This window comes from Schistocerca piceifrons, chromosome 4 (assembly GCF_021461385.2).
Source record: "Schistocerca piceifrons isolate TAMUIC-IGC-003096 chromosome 4, iqSchPice1.1, whole genome shotgun sequence".
NCBI lineage: Eukaryota > Metazoa > Arthropoda > Insecta > Orthoptera > Acrididae > Schistocerca > Schistocerca piceifrons.
The window spans coordinates 540,662,342-540,680,307 of NC_060141.1; the positions used below are offsets into that span (position 1 = coordinate 540,662,342).

General features: G+C 40.7%; 1 protein-coding gene across 4 annotated transcripts in view; it reads left to right on the forward strand.

The window, feature by feature from the left end:
* The window catches only part of LOC124795007 (splicing factor 45), a 96,824-nt gene that overhangs the window by 31,174 nt on the left and 47,684 nt on the right, over positions 1 to 17,966 (forward strand). For all 4 annotated transcript variants that reach the window (XM_047258767.1, XM_047258769.1, XM_047258768.1 and 1 more), the window contains one exon: positions 10,123 to 10,353. In XM_047258767.1, the coding sequence (XP_047114723.1) occupies positions 10,123 to 10,353 (231 nt within the window). The remainder of the gene's footprint in view (positions 1 to 10,122; positions 10,354 to 17,966) is intronic.

Genomic DNA, 17,966 nt, shown 5'->3' on the forward strand with positions numbered 1-17,966 from the left:
GGATAGTTGCTACTCACCATACAGCAAAGATGCTGAATCCCAGGGGAAAAAAGAAAAAAAAAAGAAAAAAGAAAATCATCATGCAATAACCTTTTGGCGAACAAGGCCTTTGTCAAAGAGACTCTCTCTCTCACGGCAATGCAATTCACGCTACATGAGCACAGTCTCTGGCAGCTGAAGCGAGGCTGCCATGCCTATCTGCGACTCACCACCTCTGCTATATGGTGAGTAGCAACTGTCGTTTCCATAGTATTCTTACATTCCATCCTGGATATTCCATTGTTTAAAGAAAGCAACTGTTCTACATCCATTTTCCTGTACTTTTAGTGATGGTCCAAATGTCATAATGTGCAAATCCACTAATCAGAGTAAGCATTATGTTTGAAGATAGACTTTAGGTGTTCAGTTTTTCTCTATTTCAGCGAGTATGTGTTGCACACTGGCCATGGTACACAGTACAACTGCATACAGTGTCTGGCAGTGAGCCGGAGCAGAGTCAATAGGCAGCATTCACTTGTAAGTTCGACAGTTTGTCCATAAGCAGAGTCCAATGCACAGCAGTTGTTCATTAGCCCAAAGGTTAATCTGTAAGCAGTTTCTCGTAGATTAATATGCAAGCGGAGTCCACATCACAAAGAAGTAAATGAGTGTGCAGGAAACTTGAGAAAGATGGAGCATGGTGAGTACCAAACATGGAGTGCCTGTAGCTGATTCTGGCAAGCCTTGTATACAGCCCTGTACTAGCCAAACTGCTCAGGTCATATGGTGCCACTAGCATGGCATGTGAATATTGGCTGTGTTCTGATAGTACAGCAACTATTGCCAGCTTGGAGTCACCCTTCATATTGTCATCAGCAACTTTTGTAATCAGCTCTGTGTTTATGCCTGCTGACTGTACACCTGCTTTGGTGATGCCCTCTTCGTTGTTGTGATCCATCTCTGGAGCTAGTTCCATATTTATGTTTTCTGTTTCCAGCAGTGATACAAGGAATATCTTCTGGCAAGTTGTCAGCATTGAAGATGGCAGTGAGACACCTGTGAAGTTCGGATTATTCCGAAAAGCACAGGAAGGTGGATGTAAACAGTTAATTTCCTTCCTTGTGCTTGGAGTGTGTCCTCTAAAATTGGGAGAATTTTGAAGAGATCTAACATCAGCACTTCATTCCATCTACTTGTTAAGACCAGAGCACTGGATGGCTGGACGACGTTGGACAAAGGAAGCCTGTCAGATACAAAATTCCATGTTCTGGGAGAAAAGCTTGATGTAGGCCATGATAGATGCACAGAACACTGTTGCCCACAAGATTTCAACAAAACAGGAAACCTATACTACTTGAGCACTGTTCAGTTGAGGGTCACTGTAGGAAATGTGCTGACACATTAGTAGCTGCTGTTGCATCAGTGGTATTGGAGTAGTGTCCTTAAGGAAACAGTAGGGATTACATTAAGAGGTAATCTCATTAACTGAGACCATGAGTTTCCTTTAAGCAAAAGTGGAACCACCCCATTTAACAGGTATTACATCAAAAGCAGATCTGGCAGTTGTCTCAATTGTTATATTTCTCCCCTCCCATCATTCATCACAAGTGGCACTGCATGTGCACTCTGCGAGGGAAGAGCACTGACAGCTTCTGGTGCACACACAGTGGGCAATGGATCTGGCTTTTCAGCAGTTCAGCATTGCATCTGAGGTTGACTGCCCAGTTGAATGCCAAAATAGTATGTCAATTTGCTTTTTTAGGGTCTGGCTGCAAACCTGACAAACATACAACAAGCTGCTATACCAGAAAAGCTTCTGTGGTCAAAACAATTCTGCACAGTAAATGGAAAACAATGCACAGAGCTGTAGACAGAAATATGTCAAATGAAATATGTATTCCTGTCAAAAGGTTGACCATTGTACCAGGATCTTAATGGAAGACGTACCAAACCCAAAGAAATTCTGGACTATTTAAAATCTGTCAGTGGTACCAAAATTAGTGTCCAGACACACATGAAGGATACAGGAACTAAAATTGAGGGCAGTAAAGATGAGAGATATTGATATTACTGTCAGTGGCATTGAGATAACAGCAGAAGTTAATAAAGTTGAAAAAGACTCAATTCCTGGTGGAATCCTTATTTCATTTTATACAGAATTTGCAGCTAAGTTAAACCCTCTTGTAACTATAATATGCGATTGATCCATCTAACAAAAACTGCATCCTGTATTTGGAAAAAAGCACAGGTCACACCCGTCTCCAAGAAGGTTAGCAGATGTGATCCATAAGACTAATATTGACATTCATTTATTGTAGAATCTTAGAACACTTTCTGAGCACAATCATAATGAGGTATTTTGATCAGAACAGTCTCCTGTATTCCAATCAAGTGAGATTCTGGTCTTGCAACACACTTTTCTGACATGACATCTTGAAAGCCAAGTTCAGTATCTTCACAGGCATGACAACACTGCTAAACAACAGTGTTCACACAAGGTACGGTACAGGCACACGGTGGGTTGACAACAAGCTAGGGACCAGCACCCCACCAGAGGAATAAAATCTGCACGCGAGTCAATTTATGGGAAGCAGAAAGTCTGAAACTGCTTAGAGCTGTGTTCAGGCATACGAATAGCATGTGGCAGGCATGGATGGCTGATGACTGAATACACAGAAATGGCATGATGCGTAACACGATGTCCACGACATTTGAACTCGTTGTTAGAACTGCCCCACCCAGCTTACTGCCGCTAACTGGTAAACAATTTGAACGGTGGTCTTCCCATACGATGCGTCACGTGTCCCCCATGTCAGCTCATCTGCCTCTTATTGCTATGTCTGCTGGCAGGGATACTAAATCCCTTTCCTTGAGAAGGCCACATAAGGCCTAAAATTACCAGGGTTGGGCCATAAACTCAAGCACTAAACTGGAGAGAGCGTTGGAGACCCCAATAACGTACCGACCTCTGAAGGAAACAATGCCAACAATGATGGCTCCACAAGAGGTGTGAAAAGGTGCAGAGGCTGAGGCTGCAGCTTGTCCACTGGCAGTGGTTGGAGTCAGGCCACATCCCTCGGCTAGAGGGGAGAGGAGGCAAGGGGTGTGGTGGAGGGCAGGTCAGAATCCATGGACTCCGCATTGGTAAACAAGGGATGAAGCGTCACCAGGGTCGAATGTTGCAGGTGAAGCGGAGGATTGCCGAGGGTGAAGGGGGACCACAACGTGGAATCACGACACAGCAAGTGGGAACCTGCCCTCAGAACAATGTTGCGAGAGCACCTGCCAGGTGACTGGGAGAGTGTAGCAGTGATGGCCCAACAGCCTTGATGGGTTACTGCTCCCAACTGATGTCCACCACAAACAACTGCCGATCTTTATGACCGATCATGACTTCAGCAGCCACCCTTGCTGCCTGCTAAAAGACCAGGCCCAAATGGCAGTCTCAGGAGGAAAACGCAGTGGGGTCACAGTGGACCGAGGTATGTGACTCGGGTTGCAACAAATCTAGGAGACCCCATGGGTGATGCCCATGCAACCGTTTCACTGCATTGCGCCTCTTGAATAGTGTCATTGAGTTCATAGCCAGAAAACTTGACAACACACTGTCGTGGGAAGAGGCAGAAATGGACTTCTTCATTTGGGTCTTGAACGTACACATTAAGCACTCCACCTCCAAGTTAGAAGCCTAGTGAAACAGGACAGTCCTCAAATGCTGGATGCAATTTCAAATGCAAAACTCTTCAGACTCCTGTGACACAAACTGCCAGCCATTAGCAGACATGAGGTTCATGGGAGATCCCTCAGTAGCAATACTGACCAATAACACTCAAACAATAGCAGTCTATAGTGTGGAGAACAACTTGGGGCTGTTCTGGGAATTGTACAAGGCATTGACCAACAACAACAACCTCCTGCTGCCCTAAAACCAAACAGCGGAATCGATATAGGTGTGTGGTTCAGGATTGGCCAAGGGGAAATCTGGCTTGGCAGTGCAGCCTAGTTCTGCTCGCAGGCCCTATAAGCCCACACTTGATGTTTGATGTCACAGTTGATCGCTGGCAAGTATATTCGATGTTATGCTAAAGCCTTCATACCGCAGTGCGAAGCATGCAGTAGCTGGAGTATGCAAGGATGCAATGCTGAGGGAATGACCACCCAACAGCTTTGCTCCTCTGTGCCAAGCAGAAGGACCAGCTGGACATCGTGCACTCACTCATGTAGGAGACCTGACCTGGAAACCCAACCGGATAGCCGTAATGGTTTTTCAGAACAGTGGATCATCCGCTGTGGCGAGTCACAACCTCTCTTGCTGTAATGGAAAATCCAACAAGGTTTGCTACCAGCTATCATCCAAGATGAACACTAGAGCCTCCTGCTGATCGAACTCTGGAGCAAGCCCCACCGGAAGCTGCAGAAGCGCATCCGCATTTGTGGTCTGAGAGATGAATCAGTAACATACATCATAAGAATAATTACTGAGAAAAAGTGCCTATCTCTGCAACTGGTGGGCAGTACTGTCTGGCAGCTCAGAACAAGAACTGATAAGGAAATCAGTGGCATGTGGTTGGTGACCAGTTGGAACTTCGCCCCCTACAAGTAAATGTGAAACTTGTTAATTCCAAAAATGATAGCTAATGCCTCCTTTTTCATCTGAGAATAATTAAGCTGGTCTGTGGAAAAGTCTTTGATGTGTGAGTGATGTGCTGCTCAGTGCCATCTCATTTCTGAAGGGACAGAATTGCGCCAATGCCGTACTAGGATGTAACAGGCCAGGGTTAAAGGTTTACCCAGTGTGAAAGAAGCCAAACAGGGAGAAAAGCACAAATACTGCTTGAGGGACTGAAAAGTCTGTTGACACTCCACAGACCAGAGAAACTCAGTGCCCTTTTAGAGAAAGCGATTAAGAGGATGGCAGATGTGAATGGTCTGAGGAATGAACTTAACATAATATGAACTTGTGCATAAAAAAGACCGGAGCACCTTCAGGTTCTGGGACACTGGCATGTTGCTGATGGCTTTGACATCGTCATCCGTGGGGATAAGGCCACCTTTGCTCAGCAGATGTCCCAAAAAATGCATCCTTGTGGAGGAAAAAACTGCACTTTTTCAGCTTGGAACAGAGGCCATTCTCCAGAAAGCACTGGATAACTGACTTTAGGTTTGGTAAATGCTTCTCTTGTGTAGAACCTGTCACCCAGATGTCATCAAAATAGTTTACATGACAGGGAGTGTCCTGAATCAATTGTTTCAAATATCATTGATAAATTCCCGGCACAGAAGAGATCCCAAAATGCAAGCAGTTGAACGGATAGAGCACGAAGGGTGTGTTGAGTACCAAGAAATTTAAAGAAACTGTACCTACAGCATCTGCAAGTATGCAGCACGCAAGTTGATGCGAGAAAAATACCCCCCCCCAGCTGTGCACTGTGCGAGTCAATCTGCGAGAAGCAGAAAGTCCAAAACCGTGCTCAGGGATAAACGCATTAGGCGGCATGTGTGGGTGGCTGATGACAGAATGCACAGAAATGACACGAGACGTAAGGCGGGGCCTGCGGTAGTTGAACTTAGCATTAGAACTGCCCTGCCTGGCATACTACCACTGACAGTTAAACACTTCTATCAGATGATCTGCCCATAGAATGTGTCTTGTGTGCCCCCATGGCAGCTGTCTGCATTATTCCACGGCAATAGCTATCCGACCTCATTTGCCTCCATCACAATGTCCACTGGTGGAAGTAAAGCAAGAATCAAGGCAGTCATATGAATGCGGTATTTCTTGACTTACAAAAAGCAATTGCCATGATGCCACATCAACCAAATGAAAATGTCTGGAGTATTAAACAAAATTTGTCATTGAATTGTGACTTTCTTGGCAGATTGGACTTAACATGTTACCTTGAATGGAGAGTCATTACCGAATGTAGAAGTAATTGAAGGCATGCCCTGTTAAATGTATTAGAACTCTTGCTCTTCATGCTGTATCTTGTTGTACTAGAAGACAATAGTAACCTCGGACTCTTCGCAGCTGATGCATTTATTTGTAAACTATCTGAAAATAAAAAATAAAACTGCATAAAATTCACTCAGTTAGTGGTAAGATTTCAAAGTGCTGGAAAGAGAATCACTTTAAATGTCCTGAAATGTAAAACTGGGTACTTCACAAAACACAGAAACATAGTAGTCCATATCTGAAATATAAATGAATCGCAGTGGGAATGAATCAATTCCTAGAAATACCTGGCTGTAACTATTTGTGGGTATAGTAAATGGAACAATCACATAGGATCAGTTGTGATAGAGCAGGTGGCAGTCTATTTCATTGGTAGGATATTATGAAAATGCAGTCAGTCAACAAAATAATCTGTTATAAAACACTCATCGCCCCATCCTAGAATATTGCTCAAGGGTACGGAATCCATATCGTATAGAACTAACGGGGGATATTGAAATTATGCAAAGGAGGATCACAGGTTTTTATGACCCATGGGAGAGTATCATTGATATGTTGAAAAATCTAAACTGACCAATAGTTGAAGATAAACACTATGAAACTATGTTTTGTGATAGCCTACTCACAAATTTCAAGAACCAGTATTAAGTGAGCAATGTACTGCAGCCTCCTACATATTGTACCCTTATGGAACATGAAGGCAATATTAGAATAATTGCAGCATGCATAGAGACATTTAAAACAGTATTCTTCATTTACACTGACCTTGAATGGAACAGGAAGAAATCCTTGTTTATGGTTGTTGAGAAGTACCCTCTGTCATGCACTTCACACTGGTTAGCAGAGTAAGAATGTAGATAAATATGTGGTGTTGTAGATACAGCCATGGGCCTGTAGAACATATAAACTTGTTGATTTCTTATGTCAGTCTCACAGGGATAGCTGTAAAGGTTTGGGCTCTAATATTTGCATTTTGCTCTTATTCTTACTCTTAAAGTTGCCTTCACTGCCAATTATTAAATAAAAAACTTGGGCTTGAACATTCTGTGGTGCACCTGTTGTTTCTTAAAAAGGATGTGTGTTTGAAAATCTTGTGCAGCATTATACATGGATATAACTGTTTTGATTCGAAGAAATAGATAATAAACTTCATCAGCTTCCATAGTGAGAGTAATCAGATAAGCTCTGTCTTATGCAGTGAGTGTTGTGTTAGAGAGAAAAAGGTTGTTTCCTCCTCCTAGGTGGTACAGTGTATTAGTGATCCAGTTGTGAATAATGGCATAAATTTTACTTTTAGCTATTCTGGATTCATCTCAAATGTTTTTGTGCAACTTTGTATTATGGTAATAATTGTCCTACCAGTGTGAAATATTTCATTATGTTGTCCACTGTCTGTTGATTTATGAAGTGCTGTGAAGTTACGAACTACCTTCTGTAAAACTAAGTAATAACCCCAGAACATGGGGCACAGTAATAGTTTCAATTATCTGACAGCTTCCGGTGGCAAGAAAAATTTATTTTTCAAAATTTTGTATAATTATTGACCAAATTTGAAAATTTAAAATACTGTCATAATCTACTCATCTTATGTTAAAAAGTTCAACACAATAAGAACAAGTGTTGCAGTTAGAAGAGGTGTGTTTGTCTTGAGGCTGCATAAGACAGTGTGCTGGTATGCAACTTGATTTATCCAGTATTTGAGAATGAGAGCTCTGAGAGACCCCAATAAACTTAACACGTAATTTCAATACTCTACAGATCTTTCTCTCACTGACACCCCTCACAAAACAACAAAGGAAAAAAATTATTGTGACCATTTTCGCTATTCATGCAGCCAAACCTCAGCATCAGGCATGACATTTTAATTTGTAACGTATTAGAGAAGGAAAGTTGCTGATTTGTTGCTCACCATGTAGCGGAGAGCTGAGTCATGATAGGCACAATAAAAGATTCACACAATTATAGCTTTCGGCCATTAAGGCCTTTGTGTGTGTGTGTGTGTGTGTGTGTGTGTGTGTGTGTGTGTGTGTGTGCGTGTGTGTGTGTGTTTTTCAAGCTTTCGCAACCCAAGGTTGCTTCATCAGGAAAGAGGGAATGAGAGGGAAAGACGAAAGGATGTGGGTTTTAAGGTAGAGGGTAAGGAGTCATATGTCTGCCTGTGTCTGTATATGTGGAATGTGGATAGGGTGTCCTGCAGAACCTCAACAAATTCTCTGGAGGAAACCCTATCCACATTCCTCCAGAACCTCAACAACTTCTCCCCCATTTGCCTCACCTGGTTCTACTCAACCCAACAAGTCACCTTCCTAGATGTTGACCTCCACCTGAGAGATGGCTACATCAGTACCTCCATCCATTTCAAACCTACTAACCACCAGCAATACCTCCACTTTGACAGCTGCCACCCATTCCATACCAAGAAGACCTTTCCATGCATCCTAGCCACCCGTGGCTGTCGCATCTGCAGTGACGAGCAGTCCCTCCCAAAATATACCGAGGGTCTCACTGAAGCCTTCACTGAGCCTAATTATCCTCTCATCCTTGTACAAAAACAAATCCCCCGTGCCTTATCTTTCCAGTCTCCCACCACCTTCCAAAGTCCCACAGCCCAGCCGCAGAGGAGCATTCCCCTCGTAACCCAGTACCACCCGAGACTGGAGCAACCGAATTACCTTTTCTGCCAGGGTTTCAATTACCTCTCGTCGTGCCCTGAAATGAGGAATGTCCTGCCCGCTATCCTTCCCACCTGTTCATTAGCAGTATTCTGCTATCCACCAAACCTACATAATATACTCGTCCATCCCTACACAACCCCTGCTCTCAACCCCTTACCTCATGGCTCATATCCCTGTAATAGACCTAGATGCAAGACCTGACTCATACATCCTCCTACCATCATCTACTCCAGTCTGGTCACTAACATCACCTATCCCATCAAAGGCAAGGCTACCTGTGAAACCAGTCATGTGATTTACAAGCTAAGCTGCAACCACTGTGCTGCATTCTATGTAGGCATGACACCCAACAAGCTGTCTGTCCACATGAATGGCCACCGACAAACTGTGGCCAAAAAACAAGTGGACCACCCTGTTGCTGAACACGTTGCCAAACATGATATCCCTCACCTTAATGACTGCTTCACAGCCTGTGCCACATGGATCCTTCCCACCAACACCAGCTTTTCGGATTGAGTTGGTGGGAACATTTCCTGCTATACATCCTACTTTCCCGTAACCCTCCTGGTTTCAACCTTCGTTAGTCACTGTCCTCACCCGTCCAACCCCATCCTTGTTCCCATTCCAGCACTATACAGCCGTTATTTCACCGCCACACCCAATTTTTTAAATTTATTTTTATTTTTCTCCTTTCCGCTACTTACTCCCCCCCTCCCCCCTCCTGCCCTCCGTGTAAACTGCAGCACTTCACTGTCCACCAACCCCACCGTGCTACCCCCCCCCCCCCCCTCCCTCCCTCGCACTAGCCTCCGCCTTACCCCTATCCAGTCGCCACTCCCATCATGCGCTGGTGTTGCTGCTCACAGTGTGGTTTCAGTTATCTGAGACTGCAGGTGTGTGTGTGTGTGTGTGTGTGTGTGTGTGTGTGTGTGTGTGTGTGTGTGTGTGTGTGTGTGTGTGCGTTGCCGACAAAGGCCTTAATGGCTGAAAGCTATAATTGTGTGAATCTTTTTGATGTGCCTATCGCAACTCAGCGTCTCCGCTATATGGTGAATAGCAACTTTCCTTCTCTAATATTGTTACATTCTCTTGGATTTTCCATAGTTTAATTTGTAACTTATTTACTAACAGCTCTATTTGCAACATACTTTGCAGACATATCTACATATATCACTAAGTGTACATGTAAAATTGTGTAATTCTAGGACACTTAGTTCAGGAGATAAGAGGTCATAAACATTGAAATGCGTGAAAAACTACTGTTTGCTGTAAATGGAGCACAAATTACCAACACTGTATTCAACCAGCATTTGGTGGCTCGCAACAGACGTTAAGCATAATTTCATACCTTTCTTAAACTTTGTCTCTTTTACATGGAGTCAATTATTTATCCTATTAATGCATTTGTAAAGTAATCAAATGTTTGAAGCTGTTTTGAACGTGGTAGTACCATTCTATAAATAATCATGAGTCTACTTGTACAGGCACATTACCATTTTCTGTTTCTTTTTCCAGGAAGGTCAAGGCCTTGGAAAACAAGAACAAGGCATCTCTATGGCTTTACAAGTTGAGAAAACTAGTAAACGAGGGGGCCGTATAATAAGTGAAAAAGAAATAATGCCACCACCTCCACCATCTGCAGGCTCACCATCTTCTGCTTCTCAGTCAGCACCACAGGGCCAGCCAAAGCCTGAGCCATCTATTACGGAAATCATGAAGAGCCCAGCAAAAGTTGTGCTGCTCAGGGTATGCTATCAGTATGCTATAGTTACCACTTAGTGAGGTATCATGTCTTTCTTGAAGTCGCATGAGCAGTTTTGATCAGGTTACAATAACTCTTGTACTGTAACAGTAGTATTGTTTCTTACATTGTGTGATTTCAATTAGTTTGCATCACTGAGTCTTAAGGCCATTTCTTTAAAAGAAGTGTGATTAATTGTTAAATTGAAGTAAAATAGCCAAGTGATGCAATGTTTTTTTTGTACCTTGCAGCCAATTCACTACTGCTCATGTTTTTCACCACACAGTCACAGAATTATGTTGAACAGTGCATTTATTTAGGGTTGTATGCTGAAACTAACTCTTGTCCAAGTTATTTTGAGGATAATTATTTCATTTAATAGAATTTCTCAAAGTTACTTGATGATAAACGAACTATCTTCGTATTATTCCTCATAGTTATTGTGATACTTCAGAATCTAATTATTTGTCACATTTAATTCATATAGTTTAGTTTGAAAAACGTTGTTGCTGAGTAGATTATATATTGTAGATCATACATTGTGGCACATGAAATGTGCGTAAAGTATCAAAATTGTCGTAAAGTTGAGATCAGAAAAACATCTATATTCAAACTAGACTAAACAGATTTTTATGTGCTGGAGGTTTTCAGCACCCAAAGCTGCAGACAGAGGATACGACATATTCAGTGGCCTAACTAGTGTGACACCCTTATTTTACATTTTCGTATGGCTCAGACTTAAAAAAACGCAAAATTGAGGAAAATGCAGAATCGAGGAAGACGTTGAAATCCCCAAAATATGAGCAAGAATGTATGTAATTGACATACATGATTAAAAATCATAATCCTCTTCAATACATTGTATAAAATCTGTGTAAGAGAAGGAAATTATATGTACAATACAATGCTTATGCAGTAATTCATGATTATAAATTTTATCAGTGACATGGCTCCACAGGTGTTGGCTGGGATAGATACTGGGGGAAACATCACACAACGCCTGAAGGCCAAAGCTTTGAATACGTGGAAGTTGTGGGTGGTATGGGCAGGCACCATTTCTCAAAAAAGCCTTTTTTTTATCTTTAAAATTTTACAACTTTATTAACTTGATTTTAAAATAGTGAGTGAACATTCATTATCTTGAACAACAAGATCCTCAATATAGTGTGTTAATGAAAGTTCCTGAAGTATTTTAACAGATAAAGAAAAGGTCTCAGAATCAGTTTACAACACTTAAAACTCAAAATTCCTTTTCAAGCAAAGGAAAAAATTTACAAGTTGCATAATGCAAGGTTAAGTAAAAGATTGTAACACCACATGGCAATACCAAAATTTTCATAGATATGACCTGTGATCTCTAAAGGTAATGAAATATTGATCACAAAATTTTTAAATAAAACAACCTAAATGCAATAAAATCTGATTACTATCAACGTACACTCAAACCCTGTAGTCTCTACAATGCGCACCGTATCACAAAATATTTTCCTTCCTTTTAAACACTTTACACCATAAACATCCTTGCATGTGATGCGTACTACTGCCGAATTATGACAAATAATTAAGCATAAATGTTATAATTAATCAGGAAACTTTTCCTTTCGAAATCAAAAAACACAAATCAACTCTTAACCTCAATGGTTATATCTGTTAAAAAATATACAATACATATCTTTTGATTTCGCCGTGGTTATACGCTGTTGTGCACCGTGCTGTCCTTCAGAATCGTTTGCGGCATGGGAAAGATTGTCCATGATGGATAAAACATTTACAGGTGCAACCAACTTTCACAACTTGCATACTAGGATTGTACATTGATTGCTCCTCACACGCAGTCCAGCACTCACTCCCAACTTAAGCCCCTTCTTCCTCCTCCTCACCACCTCGTGGTGCGCGGGAAGACAACTTGCCAAAGATATGCGGCAACCAGAGACTCCAATCCGATCTCGATACTGACATCGCGGCAAGTACTGAGAAGGCAGGTAGTTTCAAAAGAAGGGGGAAAAAATTAAATAGCGAGCCATACCAGCTCAACCAGTTTTTAAAACCTCACAGACATGTAACAGCAAGTAAAAACTTGTCAAAAAAATTGAAATTGATGTTTGGCTACAAGGTAATCAAGCTATTTTCCAACCTGCTACAGTCAAAAATTGTATGTCTAAATGCTCGTTTTTGAGAGTTCCTACCTTTGTTCTCATCCAGAAAAAAGGAAAAATTGATGAACATGGTGACTTAAACTGAGAGGCTGTGATGTACAATGAAAGGTGTTGGAATCTAACGTATGTACACGTGTGTGTGTGTGTGTGTGTGTGTGTGTGTGTGTGTGTGTGTGTGTGTGTGTTTTGGGGGGGAGGGGTGGGGGTTGGTGATCCTCTTCTTTCTGTAGCCAGTGGCAGTGCAGCATTTTCTGGTTATGCAAGCACAGTGATCTCTAGTGTATTGCTTGTAAACTTTTCATTGCTCATTGTGCTGAGTGGTTGTGGTGGAGTGTTCTGCAGTATTACCAATGCGTGCCATTTGCACTCCGAACTCATCGCTTGCTGTAGTGTAAACACAACAGGTTTTGTGAAAGCACATATATACACACAAGTTTTCCTTCACATGTGGTACTTATTTATACCAATGGAGATGAAATAAAGTTAAGCCTGCTGTGATTTTGATGTTTCTCTGTCCCAGAAATCTGTTACAGTTATAACACTCTGTCAGCCATTACAACACATTAAACACCATTGAGTACTGCAACAAAGATGAACAATCCATCACACAATTGTTCACTGAACACATCTTGTTAATTGTTTTCCCACTCATAGCATTTGAGTAGCCTACGTTGGCTGCAGTCGGCAGAGGCTTGATAAATTCGAGATTCTGATGGCAACTCCAACCAGAACTACTGTAAGTAAAGTTAATCCTCTGTAGTGAAGGGAGTATGAGGTATAATATAAAGTGAAAATTGCAGCCATGCCATTTGCTGTACACTGATCACATCAGATGACTTTGGAACAAGCTGCCAAGTAAGCTTGCTGTTTATTGCTGTATATGATAGAAGTCACTGCATTAGCATGATGTTGCCATGCTTTACAGCTATTGGCTGCAGGTGGAAAAGTCACTGCATTAGCATGATGTTGCCATGCTTTACAGCTATTGGCTGCAGATGGAAAACAAACATCCAAGATGTCATAAACATGTGAGATGTTCTAAACCGGAAGCTTTCACCATATTTCACAGTTTTTAGTTTATTTCATCATGTTGGCTATAAATTTTTACTATTTTCAAGGTGAACATAAAATGAAGAAACCCTCAAAACTACATGTTTTAAGGTATAATCTGCGACAGTAGTGTGGTGAAAAATGGCTCAATTACCTCGTACATCATTAGCAAATGTGATAGTCTTTCCAATTCTGTACCCTACAGTATTACTAGCGGCGAATCCCACTTTTTTCCTAATAGGTCTACTATATGAAGTAAAATTTTGAAATTTCTTTCTTGTTTATTTATGGATTTGCAATTTGGTTATTTCAGTTGACGTTGTGAGTGTCCTGGGAGGAGAAGAATGACATTCTCACACCAAATTTGGTTTATAGCTTCTGTGGCTGTTTATAATTTATAATCCAGTACTTCAGGAATTTCAGTTGTTTTGTAGGCTAAGATTTGTAAACTTATTACTAGTGGCAGTAGGGATAAACATTGAGGGGAGGGGAAAAGAAACTCATGCAGAGCTAAAAACATATTTCTCATGCAGAACAGATTCTGTACACTATTCTGCTGAAGACTATAAATTACACAAAATCTCAGCACTCAGAGACAGCAATTTCAAAAGCACATTTTTCACCCTTAATGTAAAGGAAAAATAAAATGCAATGCCAAGTTTCCTTGGCAAGAGTGATAAATAATCTAAACTTAATGTGGTGAACATATCATGATCTTCCAGTAGTCACTAAGTGCTATTCCTTCCCATCACCTAGGACGACACTTCCGCGTGTGGAGGCGGAGTGGAAAGGAAGCGTGGTGAGGATGAGAACGGCGCATATGTGGCAGCAGAAAGTGGGCAAACAAAATCCATGTTGCCGAACTGCATTGCTGTGGGCAATAGTGAGGCTCATTTGCCTACATTACATTGTATTATATGTTCAAATCTATGAGGGGAATAATAAATATTAAAAACTATTACGATCAATCATCATGAGGACGTTGTGTTCACTGCTCCACAGATTTACTCTGCATGACGTCGGGAGGCGAGAACAGCTGACACAGCTTTGTGAAGACATGAAGTACTGTTTCTCTCAAAATGCAATTGTCTAACAACAAGGTCATTGAAACTGTTTGCAATGATTATCATTTATTGGTATTAGAACTGCACCATAAGTAAAAATTTAATACACACAAAATTAACTTCAAGTACAAACTGAAATCATTATATTTGCTTGACAACTGCTTATACTCAATAGAATTTTTAAAAATGTGTAAGGTGTGTGTGTGTGTGTGTGTGTGTGTGTGTGTGTGTGTGTGTGTGTGTGTGTGTGTGTGTCTATAGTTAAGTGTAATCACTGTGTGTAAAAATGAATCATTGGTAGAAGAAGCTAATGTAAAAGACTATCGTAAAAAGGTCAGTAAGTTGTCATATTTTTTGCTGTAAATGGGCATTATGAGTGTAAACTAACACGTTCGATATTACAATGAAAGGCCGCATTTATAACCCATTGAACAAGCAAACAATTAACCGTCATCTGCAAATAACTCCAGGGAATGCTGACCGATAACACCGAAAACCACCAATATCTTGACACGTAACAGTTACTGTCATTTTAGGGTCTTATCCAGTTCGTGCCTTGAAAATGACAGAGGTTTACGAGTGGAAATATCAGACTTCTTTTTTTGTATACTGTTAATATACAGGAAGATGTAGGACTTCTTTTTACATTCATCACTTTAGTTTAGCGACGCAATGACAGAATACATTTTCAAGAAAATTCAGGATTTCCGTGAAGTAGGTTTCCTCTGTGAGATAAGTTTTTGCTTGTTTAGTGTACAAACACGGACAAAAAATACTCGTGATGAAAGGAATGGGATATTTTGGCATATGAAATTTTTCTCACTAAGGCAGGTTTTCATTATATTTACTCAGCTTACAACACACAAGAAAACAATATTAACACATGACTATGTGTTTCTTGTGTCACACTTTCGTCTGACTGTCCATGTCCAGATTATCAAACACAAGTACTTCAGCATCCAATGTAGCAATCAGTAATAAAGTTATTTGTACAAAATGTCCTTGTGTAATAGAAATCAGCTGTTGTGACAACAAGTGGACATGATCAGAGGCAGTACTGAAAAAAGAAACAACTCTGGGTAACAAGCAGTGGTGGGAGGGAACAGAGAGACACACATTGGAAACTATAAAGTAAGACGAGGACTATTCATCCAAATGACAGTATTTTATTACTTCTACTTTCCACATTCAAGTACTTCTGATACAAGATTTATAAACAAACACCCAGTTGGTTAGAGCATGACTCTGGAAACCAGTAGCTCCAGTTGCTGTGTGTTAATATTATGTTATTGGGGATTCTGTTGTATGATGACTGAATATACAATCACTGTGTCAGGTCCAGTAGATGAGGAATATTAATAAGGGTAAGCCCTTATTAAACTAAAAGTTGCACATTTCACATCTGAACAAGCATTTCTATCCTTTGAGGAAATCAAGACATTTACACCGTGTAACACTAACAGTAATACTTTACGTTTTATTGGAAAATGGAAACCTATCGAGACTTTTTTACCAGGGAAGTGACTGGTGAAATATCAAAATTACATATTTTGATGAAGCTTGGGAAAAAAAATTATGCTTTTTCAGTTTATAAAGAAATGGCATGATCACCGACAACCCTTCTCTATCTGTGGGTCCTGTAGGAATAGTTATGGGTCAAGCGACTGCAGAGCAGGTTATTAAAATTATGAATGATAATTTTACAGTAAATGATGAAGATTTGATATTTGTGTGCCAAACCTGACGAACGAAGTCATTATGAAGAGGTATGTGGAGTTTCTCATTCTCTTTCCGTGTCTCTGCTTACACGTACTTTTTTTTTTTTTTTTTTTTCCCCAGGCCATATTTGTAACAGGTTTCTTCTTGGAGTACAGGTGTGAATGATGATGATTATGATGCTAATGAATGTTACTCTCATACTTTGGTGCCCTTGGCAAACTATCGTTTTTAATGATGCTTATCCAAATTATAAGTTCCCATCATTAAGAAGAAAATATTACCGTCAAATTTGGAGAAAAGGACTTGAAAAAGATGGCCCAGAAATGAAAAATTGCACTTATCAATTCTGAAACATGGGAAAATTTTCAGAATTCATGAGGCTGATAATGAACTGGTGATGACAAGAATGTTATAACAGTGGGAAATGTCAGTTGTGCTCCCATATTTATGAGAAAAGTTCGTCTTATTGTTAGTGATAAAAGTGTAAAAAGCTTAAAATACAAACATTAAATTAGACAGCAAAAAATCACCAAATTCATTAGCAAAAATGATTTTGCAACTTTGGAAGAAAGGGTGGAAGCAGCAGAGAAGTTCTGTATACAGACAAGACATGTACTTTCAAACTTCAACCTTGATTATATAATTTACACTGACCAGACTGGTGTGAATCAATATTTAACAAGAGTGCAAAGTGTCCCCAAACACTTGTTGAATCATTGATAAGGTCTCTGTAGCACTTTTCCAGAGATTCACACAGAATTTGATACACATGCGCTGTTCTGTTCACGGATCCATTGTAAAATCGCCGCTCACCAAACACAGAGTATTACGGAAATCACTGTTGACATGCAAACTGTGGACACGCAACACATCCTCCCAACTGAATGCTACTCTGCACCGACTCATCAGATAAGCAGCTCTCACCACCAACAGTGCAAAGATCTATTACTCCAACTTTCCAGATGGCAGCACCAATCCCGAAAATTTTGGATTCCACCTCGTATAGTCAGTTAAAGGCTGATGATGGTGGTCTATACCAAAAAACTGTTAACCTGAATAAATTAATCCTGTAGAATGTATGCAATATAGTGCTTTCATTTATTATGACAATGTTGTACCAAGAAGGGACAGAAGAATCAGTTAACAGGAAATGGATGAGGTTCTTGTGAGTGTGCCTATTTGCTTGAAAAGTCATATCCGGATGGTATGATCAAATGTACCACAAACAGTTCTGATTGAATGTGCAAACATTAGAGTGTGGTCAAGATAATAACACTGTAATACAGTAAATTAATGCAACTGAGACGGACAAAATAAAAAAATAAAATTTATCTTATTTCCTAAGGACTCAACAGTTGCGGATGTACCATCCCTGGCAGCATGCCTCGAATCATCAACTGTAATACAAGGTCAGAAAATGCTTGGCAAAATGTGTGTGGGGGTAATTATGTGTTGGACTCGTAGTCAGGTGGAGAAGGGGTGAATTCCTGGCAGAGCAGAATAGAGTGAGACTGCCTAAAAATCAATCTGGACAAGATACATACCTCTAACAAAAGAGACCACTTGCTTAGTTAAGAGAAATGGAAAGCGGTAGCCACCAGAACTGACGATGCTCTGAGCAGCATGCTC